Source organism: Mytilus californianus, unplaced genomic scaffold, assembly GCF_021869535.1.
Source record: "Mytilus californianus isolate M0D057914Y unplaced genomic scaffold, xbMytCali1.0.p SCAF_5, whole genome shotgun sequence".
Classification (NCBI taxonomy): Eukaryota; Metazoa; Mollusca; class Bivalvia; order Mytilida; family Mytilidae; genus Mytilus; species Mytilus californianus.
The window spans coordinates 7,204,894-7,219,260 of record NW_026262701.1 but is presented as its reverse complement, the minus strand read 5'-3'; the positions used below and the strand labels follow the sequence as shown (position 1 = coordinate 7,219,260).

The window sequence follows — 14,367 nt, the reverse complement described above, 5'->3', positions numbered from 1 at the left end:
CTTATAAAAAGCATTCAAAGAAAAATTTGCAAAGTAAAAACACTTCAGTGCATTGTTTTAAATATTAACAAATGTCGAATTTAGAAGTTTTGTGCATTTGACAAATATCTGATTTTTGCAGAATTTTATTCTTTTTTCTTCGATATTGAGCTGTGCGATATAAATAGGCTAATATATTTCATTTTTATGACATCATATTCTGGCAGCCAATCACATTGCTCGTTTCAGCTAACTCCTCTTTTTGTATGCAAGGTGACCTCGCGATCAGCTGTTCGGTTTAGCGGTGTGTGTAGTTAAGAGACGGGAGAATTTATAAACGAAATGTTAGTTTTTCATGGACTATTATGTAAATTTTAAGGAAATTATAATTGTTAGAGAACCCTAAACATCAAGGTATGTGTTGTTAAATTATTTCTGTGTCTTCAAAGATTGTAACATTGATATTTTTCGTGATTTCTTTGTTTCATGTGGATCCACTGACATCAGCTGATTTGTAAACCGCAGATCGATACCGGCATAGAGAGTCTTTCTCTTTGTTAAAATCTGCTTTATTTATTTAAAGTCTATGTAATATTTTCATGCAAACGTGTTGATAAATGTTGTAATTATGTACATAGATATTTGTATTTAATTGTTACTTTGTAATTGTGGCAAAAATAAGTACTTTATTTCAACACCGTAGGCGCTAATGCGGATGAGGCCCCATCTGTGACGGGTAATTTCAAAATGTGTACTAGATATATTGCAAAGATGATTAATAAAAATACGAAATATCTGATTGTCAACTGATTTCTTTGTCTTAATCAACAACTGACAAAATATAATATATCTATCAAATCGGAATTTCCTATTTGTTCGAATAAATTTGGAATTTTCCAACATGTTCATTTTATATATTCATGACATGAGCACTCCACTTATTCAATATCGCACAATTCTGAAATAATCGTATTAGTTTCATCTATGTATATCTTTTGAGTGTGTTTTCAATGTGCAAGTCTTAGATATACTTATTGTTAAATAGATAAAAACAAACAAGTCTTGGACAAGCATAAAGCTTTTTCTCGATACTGCTATGCAGTAGAGCAGTATGGGCTAGCAATTAAAGGTTCTGGCAAGTGAAAATTAAAAAAAAAATGGATAACCAGGCAGAAACTTGGACTAGAAGGTGACAACGTTTTAGGTACAGACTGGTTATTTGATGATACGGACCAAATATTTTGATTGTGATTCGTCTGAACCTGCAGTATAGTTTTCAGAAAGAAAATTGTATCTACGTATACCGTATTTTAGATGGGATAAATGCAGAATATTTTAATTTAACGAAAAATATAGTTTACTTTAATTTGGGATGAACTTACTTTGTGCATGTTTTTTTTAATATCTGGAAATGAAGAAAATTGGAAACGAGATTAAATAACAATTTCGTAAATTTTGTAGGCGATTATAGGATTTTCCTCTCAGTCCCACATCTCTGTGTAGTATATTTGCTTCATTTTTTTCCAAAGGATATTATATTGAAGAAGATTGGTATTTACCATTATATGGGCTCTCCCATGAAATTTTAAAGACATTTGAAATTGCACCGACGTATATATAGGCTTCATAAGTTGAGCAGTGGTGGATTATGGTGGGATTTGTGACGTATATATCCCTCTCACCTCGATTGGAGAAAAAAAACCCTTTTTTTGTGTTGCTATAAATCATCAAAAATGATTTTGCCGCTACGCTACGATCGCCGGATATTTTACCATTTCAGACAATTAAGCACCATCCACCTAGCCCCGCTCCCGTAGATATAAATAAATTGTTCTATTAGAAAATAGTGGAAGCAATTTGTATAGGCCTAAATATTTGCGCTTTTCCATTTGAAAAGTTATCAATTAAAATTCCAATTTTACACTTGAATATGGTCCTTCTCACAAGGGTAGTAGTCCCTTCACATGCATGTAATTGTAGTCCCTTTTTCTAAGGATTATTCTCACCACGAGGATTTTTAACCTGAAAACCAGAAACCTGTCCATGTTGTAATTATGTTAAGCACAACACACCTCTTCGACCTCTGGAGACCAGTGCAGTTTTCCTACGCATTAATGAAGGAAGATATTGGTCAGCAGAAAATTGGGTTTCCTTGACAATATTTGAAATTGGACATGATTAGAGTATTTGTTTTATTGATTTTTCGTAACTTTCCATTGCTGTCAATCTTAGCAATTAATCATCAAAAGAAAATGCAGTCGAAGAACAATGCAAATGTTTACTATTGTATAAAGAAGATTGACGCTGCGTTTGTGGAATTTTTTTTCTTACGAAACGTTACGGTTTCTTGTGGAATTAATTTTACGATACGGTTTTATGTTTGGAATGTTAGTTTCGATGAAGGCAGTGAGTGATGTCTTCAGATGTTACCCTTTGGGATTGCTAACTGGGCCCTCAATGTGTAAAATCCCTGCTTTTCTCATTTCAAAAGCAAAAGTAAAGTTCCTTTGTGTGTTTGCCTATGGAAAAGGCAGTAATTATTTTTTTGCACATGATCTACACTTGGATCACGCATTTTCATATATAAAAATAAGGAGATGTTGTATGATTGCCATATTTATATACATTATAATTTATAAAATAAAATATTTGAATTTGAATTTTGTATTTGATTAGTATTCCTAAGGAAGATTCGGCAAAAATGTCTGCTTCCGTATGGATCAGGTTTAGAATGAAACTGGAATACTGATTTTCCGAATTCAACCTTTCTCGTGGAAGGAAGCAATAAAACCACGCCGTGCACTTCGCGAAAACTGTAGTTCATAAAACTGTCCGTGTGTTATATGTGCGAAAGCAGTTAGCTCATTACTGCCGTTTAACTACTTTTAGCAAGATTTCTGCGATAAATTCCAACTTAATAGTAATAAATTACCTTGAAGGATTTGAATATTTAATATAGCTTTTGGTGAAGTACCTGACCAAGTACCTCCACGGCGCCCCAGCCTTTTAGAAGTTGTTTATCCAAAAAGTTAGATAAGCTTGCGGGTCAGGGTCAGACATACAGTTGACTTGTAATTTAGCTCTAGATAAAAACGGATCCAATGACCAGTGTATCTCGACAAAGAATGCTTTTTACTTTAAATGGAGAAAAAAAGTACAACTAAATTAAATACCGAACTCCAAGACAAATTCAAAAAAGTGAAGTCTATTATAACTAACAAAATCAACCTATCAATCAACGGAACAAACACATTTATGAAACATTTTTGAAGTTAAAATAATTTTTTTTAAGTATTAGAAAGTTATTAATAGTTTTTTTTTCTTAATAAATTGGTGCGAATAAATTATTCCCATAATTTTGTGATTACGAAAATGAATTGACAATAAATTAAACGATGTAGAGTTCAAATAATACACACCATATATGGAAAATAATTAATGTATAAAGAAAACATAGAAATAATTTTTGAAATGTCTTTAAATCAATTTTACCGTAAAAATGACATTTTAAAAATAAATGGTTTAGTTTTTCGACATTATGGAAGAATTTCCCCAATTGAAACCCCAGTTGTGTATTCCCTTTGTGATAACGTCAATGCGAAGGTTACTTTTACAGCTGTGAGTCACATACCGTAGAGAGCATGCGCAAATATTATATTAGTTGTAAAGTGAATTTCCGATTGATAGGTACGCGTGGTTTTCTAGAATTTGTATAGGACTAAATATGAAAATTGATTTGAAATTGAATTCATTTTGTGAAGAAAATGTTAGTTTATAAATCTGGAAGTTGTTGCTTTCATACCGTGGTAAGTCATTGAATATATTTCATATCATCAAGACGAAAACAGGATTTAAAAATTTTTAAGCCCTACAGTGAAATCAAGTTATTAATGTAACAACGGGGAATCCAGAATCATCTATTTTCGTTTTATCTTTTCAACTAAACATTTAATGTCTAATTTCAACATTTATATCGTACGACCCTCTGCTAGACAGAACCTATAGATAGCCCTAGTGTATGAAAAAAGGGGGGGTAACAATCTTCATTAAGATAATTTATAAACCAAATATCGTACAATTTCTGGTTGTGGAGATGAATTTATTCATAATAATTAGATAATTTATATTTTCAATTATATACATTATTTTATTGTTCTTCGTGGACCCTAATTAGACTAAGAATGGATTCTTGTTTTTTTATCACTATCAGACTGCCAGTGATGTTTCTCAACGGTCTCTATTCTTGATCAGTCAAGTTTAGTAAGCAGATCTGCCTAAAGACATGAAAGATCAGAATCTTATAAAATATTATTAATTGCACGATGGAATGATCTAAATCCATAAATCTTACAAATTCATTGTAAGTATTTTACAATACCACGACTTGTTTACCAGATACTGATGACCTAGTTTCGGTTCATTGTCGATAATGACCGTGAAACGGGTCAGCAAAGGGTTAGCTTGATGATATCATCAAAACAACATGGAATTTTTAAATTCAATATTTCTGCGGAGAAAATAGGTATTAGTAGTGGTTTATATCCTGGGTGCGATATATTACTGTATGCGCGAAGTTTTTAATATGTTTTCCCAGTAAACAAACTATATTGGAAAACGAAATCCCATTCTTCGTAAGTAAAGTGCTAATTTTTTCATTTTTTTCATTTTTTTCATTTATTGGATATGGTGACATCTAGATAATGAAACATCTGCTAATTACGTAAATTGCAGATAGCAAATCGATTCAGGACTACAGCTATAACTAGGAAACTCCACATTGTCTGAATGAGAAAAGGAAATAAATTTACATCAAGATTGCTTCATGAGGAATCAGAATTTTATTTTTTGAACATTGACAGAAAAGGATTGTGTTACCGATTCACTAGTCTGAAAAGGATACTTGTAGAACAGGGAAATTATATACACCGGATACCCCTAGAAAGCAAAAGGAAAATCACATGATCATTGACCACTTAATTTCTCATACATGTAGGCCTATATATATGATAAAAATGATTTCTACAAAGACCGATTAAATAAGGAACTTTGCGCTTCGGCTGAAACTTTCTATACGACCGTAACAAAAAAATTCGGGAGATAGAATGTGGTTAATTTAAATAGAATTCAATCGGATAATTGATGCACAAAAATCGGTTAATACCATCACAGTTGTTATTTAAAACTCGAAAAGTAACAAAGGGGTTATTATTTATAAGCGGATCAAACCATTACGAACATCCAATGCATTACTCTATGGTGAGATTGGTTTAGGCGCAGATGATATAAACGGCGGTACATATCTGGGTTAATTGTTTCTTACTGTTGTAGTTAGGCTGTTGACTTTCTAGATAATTGAGAAGAATTACAGAAATTCCACTGGGGTATGGCGTACTTTCAAGGGACTTGTAATCGATTCGGATTTGATGATCATTTGACAAGAACGTGTCCAGTAAATAGAGCGGAGTTTCTAAAACGTATTCTAATCACGTTTTCATGTTATTATTTTTTTTGTGAGAGGAAGGGGTCACTTTGCTGCAGCCTGACAATAATGCTTTAAAAAAACTTTGTGAAAAGTACAAATTGGGTAACAAAACTCTGATCTCAAATCTTAAGTCATTAAATACTGGAGTCCAAGTGTACTATATGAAGCCTTTTGATACTATAGTATGAAAAGAAAACAATTAATTACTGTATTGAATGGAGTGTGCTCATAATTTGATATCGTCGGCTTTTTTTTACAAGCAAAAAAGTATTGGGAGAACCGTTATTCATTTATTAGTTGCAATTGGCTTTGAATCAGCTTTCAGTAACTGCGCGTACTCTTATATTGGTGTTTTGTCTTTTTTTTATGTTAGTTGTTTTTGTGTTTCGCACGAGCGATCTATGGATTTAAGCCATTTGCAACTGATTTTTATAGTTATGTTTTGCTGTTACACTACTGTCCATGGTTAGGAGGTTGGGCGCTCAACTTGGTTTACCCCGCCACATTCTTTATGTGTCTGTTCCAAGTCAGAAGCTTATAATTCAGTTGGTTCATGTCTGTCATATTTGTATTTAAACGACCGCAAAAAAATATTGCTTTCACGTCGTCGTCGTCGTCCGAAGACATTTGGTTTCCGGACAATAACTTTAAGTGTATGGATCTCTATGAAATTTAAACAAAAGGTTCAATACCACATAAGGAAGGTTGGGATTGTTTTCGGGGATGATGGTCCAACCCGTTTAGGAATTAGGGGCCAAAAAGGGGCCCAAAACAAGCATTTTTCTAGTTTCAGGACAATAACTTTGTGTATAAGTATTTTGATTGTTCTGAAATTGTACCACAAGGTTCAATACCACAAGTAGAAGGTTGGGATTCATTTTTGGGGTAATTGCCCAAACCGTTCAGGAATTAGGGGCCAACGAGGGTCTAAAACAAGCATTTTTCTAGTTTTCATACAATAACTTGTGTTTAAGTGTATGGATGTCTCTTAAATCGTACCACATTTTACAAAAAGAAAATTTCGTCAATTGTTATTTTTTTTGGAGGGGGGCATTTTTTTTCCTCAAGATTTAAGAAATTAGAAAGAAAATTTCTTCATATATATTACTTTTTTTTTTGGGAAAGGGAGGGGGGGGGGGGGGTCATTTTTTTTTCCTCAAGATTTAAGAAATTGTCAATTTTCCAAAGAAAAATTGGGGGTCACAATTTATTTTGCTTATTCTTTGTATATAGTCTGAAAACAGATTTACTAAGTATTGAGCAACAGCACAGTGTATTGTACAACAACAAGAAATCTTCAATTGAATATAAATTTAAATCATATAACTAATTTCAAGTTCTTCGACTACATTTATTCTGTGTCAGAAACCTATTATGTGTCAAATATTTAATTACAATCCATATTCAGACTTGTATCAAGCTTGAATAATGTGTCCATTTTTGCCCCAACTGTTCAGGATTGAACCTCTGTGGTCGTATCCAGCTGCGCTCGGCAAAGCAGTTTATTCGTAATTTGTATTGTTATAAATTATGCCGTTAGTTTTCTCGTTTTAAATTGTTTCACATTTTTCATGTCGGGGCCTTTAAAAGTTGACTATATGGTATGGGTGTTTTTTCATTGTTGAAGGTCATACGGTGACCCTTAATTGCTTATATCCACTTTATTTGAACTCTAGTGGATAGTTGTCTCATTGGCAATCATCACGCCACCTCTCTTTATTTCTATATTTGGTGTTTTGTTTCTTTTAAATTATCGGTTTTGTTACGGAAAAAGATCAAAGCAAGACTTGTCAATTGTCTTGATCATAGAGGTCATATTTTATTGTGAACTATATGACCGATATTATTTTATTTGACAAACGATCATGCAAAATTCACGTTCAGATATTGGTCAATTAAGACTTTGAACTCACAAGATGTATTCTTTCATATAATAAAAGAATAGATAAATGACAGTATTAATTAAAAGATTGATTGTTTGTGTTTTACACACATTTAGCTCGAACAGGCTAAAAAATCAGGGCCATGAAATGACGAAGGGTGATTGGTCGGACATAAAGGGATGAGGCGAATTTTGACTGCTACTAGAAATATTCGAAGAGAATTGGGTAGGGTCGTTAAATTTAACCTCAGCATAGACTATCAGAGAGCTTAAGGCTACTCTTCGTGCTTGTGAATTTAATATCTGGACAACCATGGACGATCTTTACGCCCGACGGATCCGAGTGTCGTAACCATCAATCGGAAAAGGTATAATTTCTATACATAGGCTACCCTTTGTCTCTCGGGGTTAATAAATAATAAAAATTAGTATAATATATGTAGTATATAAACGAAAGTTCTGTCACAAATGATGAAACTTCATGAACTACATGCATTTTCAATATTAATTATCACAATTGATATACAAATGATATATGGGATGCATATTATTGAAACAACAAAGGTAACGGTCAGATAATACAAATCTATTCCGCTGACGACTATCACTCCTTTATGAGGAAACATCTGATTGGGGCCGAAGTTGTGTTCGATATAACAACATATGATCCGGCAAACAAGCAATCATGGCAAGAACATGTATATACAGAACAACTGAAGCAATTCGTAACAGAAACGAACCAAACCTTTGATGTCAAATAAAGCTGAGTTGTAGTTTTGAAGGGAATACTAATGCTACTCAATGGGTTCACCCATCTCAAGTAAACAGTCGCGGGTCCAGAAAATAAAGGGGATGTTTTATGGCTTCCATCCGAAAAATGGGGGGGGGGGGGGGGGGGGGGGAGGTTTCAATCTAATTTTCGGCGCTTTTTAAGTGATTTTAAAAATCCGAAAAAGTGGTTTCTAGCCTCCTGGTCTATCTTTGGATCCACCAATAACACCACTAATACGCCGGATGATTACTTGTTCTTTCTGGTTTAGGCGGGTTCAGTGCAGAACTTTGACCGTTGACCGGATTCATATTAAATTTGCTTTATCAGTCTTGGTGTTGACGACATGAAATGACCGCCATGTTTTGTTTAATTTATAGATTATTTTGTGAAAACGACCGGTAAATGACATGAAATTATCCAGAAAGCCAATTTATAACACTCGAGGCTAAATATTTTCCAATTCGGCTCTCTTGGGAAGTTGACTGAACTTTGGTTGCTCAATACGATTATATGTAGGACAAAACATACCACAGGCAGTCTTCATTGACAATTGTCAAAAGAATTGTTATTTAGAGTAATCCTGTATGGATTTTAAAATAAGTACTACAAATTTAAAATCTTGGGTTACTGAACTAGCTTGTGGAGTTGATACACAGCGGTAGCGGTTGACCAGGGATTATTCAGTATCCATACATATTTTTGGGGAACCTTCGTAGCTGGGAACAGTATATCAATATATATGTTCCTGCTTGTAGTCATTCGAAATTTCAACAGTTTTTAGCCTTACCTTATATATGTAAAATATTATACACTTACTTCGAAAACTGAAAATAATTATTTGCTAAAAAAACAACCGACTAAATGAGAGAGTAAAATTAAAAAAATAACAAGGAAATCGGGCTTGCATTTTCTTAAGAACTGTCTTGTCTATTTAGTGTTGTAAAAAATATCTCCGATGATCGAATACCAACCTTTGTAAGCTGATGCTAATCGTTGATGTTAACGATTGAACGAACATCTTCGAAGTGAGAAAAGGAGAGTACTCAGTCAAATCGTTTATACATCATTTGAGCCGCAGTCCACTTAACTATATTAAACCGTTCCTTTCGTACAAAGACAAAAATACTCAGTCAAATTTGCTACCGGTTGATATAGATGTACATTGTACCTGAATTTGATGTATGTGCACTTGTTGTCAAAACGAAATATGATATGCATCAAATTCAAAGGCTGCATTCGATTTTACGGTTTGCTGGAAAAGGCTGGTTCATAAACCGATTTGTGTACTGCATGGAGTTCACTGCCAGGTCTTTGGACGAAAGCTTTATGCTGACTGGACTGCTATTGTAATAAATCATGTAGTACAAGGCTAAGATTTGGCGATTGTGTATGAACTTGTATTCTGAACTTTTTTGTCTGTTGTCTTAGTGTCAATCTTTATCTGTCGATCTTCATAATAAAGCGCTGCCAATTAAACGTCAACCTTGACGTGTATAATACCTTCTTTACCTGTGTCTCATAGATCAATTTACATGTGATTATTTACAGGTACAAGGGAATAACCTAACAATAAAAAAATGATCATGCCGAAGGAGCGTGATCAGCAGAAGTAAGAATATATTGAAAATTATATTGACATATAACTTTAGCTTTAAATATCAATGGAACAATTGGCTAGCCGTCAGATTTAGTTGTAATAAGCTACTTTTAATAATTCGACGACGTTTAATGACCGATCTATACAACCAGCAGTTTATTGTCCTGTTATTGTGTAATCACCTGATCAGTGAGTGTTCTATAAATAAGACACACTCAAACGGCTAGATGAAAATAAATGCTTACACATACAAAATGACTTATTCCCATTAAGGAAGTTATTCCAGAAATATCATTTTAATAGAAATTAAGTGTGTGCTGTGACATAATATAATAGTATAATCATGATAATAGTAGGTAGGTGTGGGACATTTTTTTCTCAAAAATTAACTCGCAAGGACATTCCACTTAGTCAAATCAGAGACATATATACACATATGTCTCTGGTCAAATCAGAGATGTATAATTTAATTGTATTTAAAAATCTCAAGTCAACTATACCAACTGAAATCTTTGTACTGAGAAACTTGAATTATTTTAGATCATAAGATATCACATGAAGTTAAAATTGAAATAAAATTTCTTTACTAGACCAACTTTTGAACTTTTATTGAATTTGATTTTTTTTATGCCCCCGCCATAGCGGAGGGGGGCATTAGGTTTTACCCTTGTACGTCCTTCCATACGTCCCAAAGTTGGTTTCTGTTCTCTAACTTTAGTTTGCCTCAACCAAATGTTATAAAACTTATACACAATGCTTATTACTACAAAACACAGATCAAGTTTGAATTTTGATGGCGTCACTTAAACGTTCTAGAGTTATGCCCCTTTACAAATGGAAACATTGCTGAATTTTTCGTTTCTGTTCTTCAACTTAAGTTTGCCTCAACCAAATATTATGAAACTTATACACAATACTTATTACCACAAAACTCAGATCAAGTACAAATTTGGGTAGTGTCACTTGTTTCGTTCTTCAGTTATGTCCCTTTATAACTTTATATGATATGAAGCGGGGGCATCATCTGTGTCCCATGGACACATTCCCCATTTATTTAAATCTGATTTTGCAAAATATTACAGACGAGTATTTTGTTTTTGGTTAAAACTCATTAAGAACCAAATGATACTATTTTCATATTTATTTCTTGGGGTAGAGAGTGGTTTACACTTTAATCTACAGTGTATGCTTAATTATAACATTAGTAATTTTTACTACCTTTTCAGCAGTTACAGTAGAATAAGACAATGTAAGATAGATATGTGTAGTATAGTTTTCTTTTTTTTTTTACAATTTCAGGGTATACCATGTAATTTGGAAAAGGTAAAAGGGCTCTATGACCCTTTCTGTCAATATGGGTGGATCTAAATTTGATGATATAAGTGAAAAAGATGTTGAGATTGAACCAGAACCAGAGCCAAGGAATTCAAGGTGTCCGGATGGAGGATGGGGCTGGGTCATTGTCCTGGCCGCCTTTTGTGCCAATGTCGTCGTGGATGGCGTCTGTTTTACAGCAGGAATGTACCATGAAGAATGGATGAGTTTCTTCAATGTCCATCATGTTTCAGTGTCATGGGTGACATCTCTGCTGGTTGGATGCTACTTACTGGCTGGTAAGAAATTATTCATGATAATTTAAATAACCAGTGTAACTATCTTACAACAGTTTACTAAATGGCTCATTTCTATGGCAATAACATTATTACATTTATGTTAGACACATCCTGACATTTATGTTAGACACATCATGACATTTATTTTTTCCTATATGAATGGAAGAAAAACTGAATTTTACTAAGGTTTATATTAATTTATGAAAACTACTAGTTCAAATGATTATGATATAGAAAGACCAAGTGAGGTTTCCAAGCCGAAATCGAAAATAACCTACCACTACATCATAATTACTTAGACTAGAACATTACCTTACATGTAAGGTAACAGTAAGAAATACAATGATGAAAAATAATGATACATACAGATTTGTTTTTGTAGGTCCAGTAGCTGGTGTTCTAGCCAACAGATTTGGTTGTCGGAAGGTTGTCATGGGAGGGACATTGATCTCAGTGATTGGTCTGTTGGTCAGTACTGTGTCACCAAATGTTGAAGTACTTATCATTACATTTGGTATCATTACAGGTAAAATATATATCAGATATTTATTTTCAAATACCAGCAAATTTTAACCTTCCTATCAAAATTTTTTAAAAAGTATTCAAAAACATACCAGAAAATACCAGATTCAAGATCTGTCCCTGGCAGACTTTTGATAAAAGAAAACTTTGTTCTTTTCTGCAATGAAATTATCGTCGTCTGTCTGAAATATTTGCCACTGGATGTAACAACCAACTATCGTCATCAACTATCTTGAGTAGAGACTGAGAGTTACTTTTAATACTGACATTTTACATTACAATTAATATAAAATGTTTACTGTATTAGATAATTGTGGGTAGTAATATAATTCTGGTATTTGTCAATTTAGTATTTATCAATTTATTGACCAATTTATAATATACCATTTTAGGTATTGGTTTTGGATTGATCTATTTACCATCCATAGTCATTATTGGTTATTGGTTCGAGAAGAAGAGAGCTTTTGCCACAGGAATGGCACTATGTGGCTCTGGCATTGGCACATTATTGTTCAGTAGTTTCAATAAGTATATATTTGAAGAGTATGACATAAAAAATGGCACAGTTATATTAGCTGGTGTTGTTCTACAGTGTGCAATCTGTGGTGCTTGTTATAGACCTTTATATAAGGCTAAAAGAACTCCGAGAATGAAGAGGGGAATTGTCCAACAAGGACTCATTATGAAAGCTTTGATTGCAGAGAAAGAACGACAAAGAACTATTTCAAATGGATCTCTTGACAATTGCATAATTACTAGGGATAATCGTTTGATCAAGATTGACAAAATTGAAATAGATAAAATGAACAAAAGTAATTCGTATATAAACAGACTGAAAGAACACTTAGGATTCAGTTCTCGTTCACTTAACAAAATAATCCCTGGTATTGTACGAGATAAGTTCATATTTGACTCGAAACCTCAGACTCCAGTACAGGAGAAAAAGGAATTCCCACGAAGGAAAAGGGATTATGAACGCAGAAGAGACAGTGGATGTGGGAGTTTATGTGACTCGCCTCAATCAGGAAATAACCTACCTCAGGAAGACCCATGGGAAAAATTATGTAGAGACGACTCTGTCAAATTCCCTAATGAAAAAGACATTAAGGAAAATGGGAGTTTGCTAGTTCCAGTTAAAAGAAATGGAAGTTTTGGACCTCAGGATAGTTTCCGTCCCTTGGATTCTAATCATTTGACTCCGCCAACAACAATCATTGGTACTAGCCTTATGTCAGCAATGACAGCGTCTGAGTATGATGCTAGTGTTCGGACACTGATGATGGAGTATGAACACCCCCTGCCTGAATGGATAAGGAGCATTTCACATATGTTGGACTTGAGTCTGTTAAAAGATAAAACCTTTATCCTGTACGCAAGTGCCAGCTTCTTGAACATGCTGGGTAAGTATTTTATATATGGAAATTTATCATAATGCAGAGTAACAGCTTGTAGTGTGACATAGAAATTCTTTCAACATGTGTCCAGATTGTGTAATTATTCAATGTAAGATTAGTACACAATAATGTTTCTTCTGACATGTGTAATTCTTATGTGAAAGATTAGTATACAACCATGTTTCTTCCAAGGTGTAATTATTCAGTGAAAGATTAGTACACAAAAATATTTCTTCCCACGTGTAATTATTTAATGTAAGATTAGTACACAACAATATTTCTTCAGCGTGTAATTATTCAATAAGATTGGTACACAACACTTTCTTCAGAGGACAAAATCTTTGTAATCTAGGTACTGACAATTCTTGGATGATCTTCCAAGTTGTATCCAGTAGAAACAAATAATTACTACATGCACTTCATGTTCTTGATGAAAGCATGATGTATGATGTATTTTTGTAAGTTTTATTTTTGTATTGTTTATACAACAGTAACATGATTATGTGTCCTTGTTCTGGTTAATGTTTTTAGTTCAGGAGAACTCGTGTTATTAGAAGATATATTAGTATATATGTATATTTTTCTTATTCTTTTTCAGGTTTCTTTATACCTTTCTTCTTCTTGCAAGATTTAATAAGATCCTTAAATTCAACGGACCACAAAACTTCGGTTCCGATTGTGTTCTCAGTGATTGGTCTTTCAAATGCCATTGGTAGGGTACTTGCTGGATGGATAGCAGATCGACCTTGGGCGAATGTGGTGTTTTTGAATAATGCTTCCTTGGTGCTCGCTGGAGTTATGACAATAATTTGGCCATTTTGTACAACTGTAACTCATAAATATAGAAAAACTAAATTGAATTCTATAAATAAACCTTCATGTATATTTTATGGAGTCATTTTCACACCTGAATGGTAAATTTGTACATTTAAAGTCCATTTCATCACTATATTGATTTTTTTTCTTCATAATACATATAAAGGATCATTTGTTATTTCAGGTTGGATCATTGATTCCACGGGAAGTGTGAATGCTGTTTATTATATGGCTGGGGCATGCTTGGCCATGGCTGGAGTGCTGGGTTGTCCACTTAGAAAGAAGAAGGACAACAATGATGTTGAGATCC

General features: G+C 33.5%; 1 protein-coding gene across 1 annotated transcript; it reads left to right on the top strand.

Moving 5' to 3' along the window:
- The first annotated feature begins 238 nt into the window (after nucleotides 1-238).
- LOC127701802 (monocarboxylate transporter 7-like) lies at nucleotides 239-14,159 on the top strand. Its single transcript, XM_052205767.1, has 5 exons — nucleotides 239-393; nucleotides 11,012-11,325; nucleotides 11,708-11,851; nucleotides 12,240-13,247; nucleotides 13,840-14,159. Exons 2-5 carry the CDS (start codon nucleotides 11,049-11,051, stop codon nucleotides 14,157-14,159), a joined length of 1,749 nt encoding a protein of 582 aa, XP_052061727.1. The 5' UTR covers nucleotides 239-393; nucleotides 11,012-11,048.
- The last annotated feature ends 208 nt before the right edge of the window (nucleotides 14,160-14,367 follow it).

Bases quoted from the DNA above. Each gene is read 5' to 3' on its own strand.
- LOC127701802 (XM_052205767.1), top strand. From the start codon at position 11,049: ATGACCCTTTCTGTCAATATGGGTGGATCTAAATTTGATGATATAAGT. The intron at 11,326-11,707 runs GTAAGAAATTAT...TTGTTTTTGTAG, and splicing joins TGGATGCTACTTACTGGCTG to GTCCAGTAGCTGGTGTTCTA. The intron at 13,248-13,839 runs GTAAGTATTTTA...ATTCTTTTTCAG, and splicing joins CAGCTTCTTGAACATGCTGG to GTTTCTTTATACCTTTCTTC.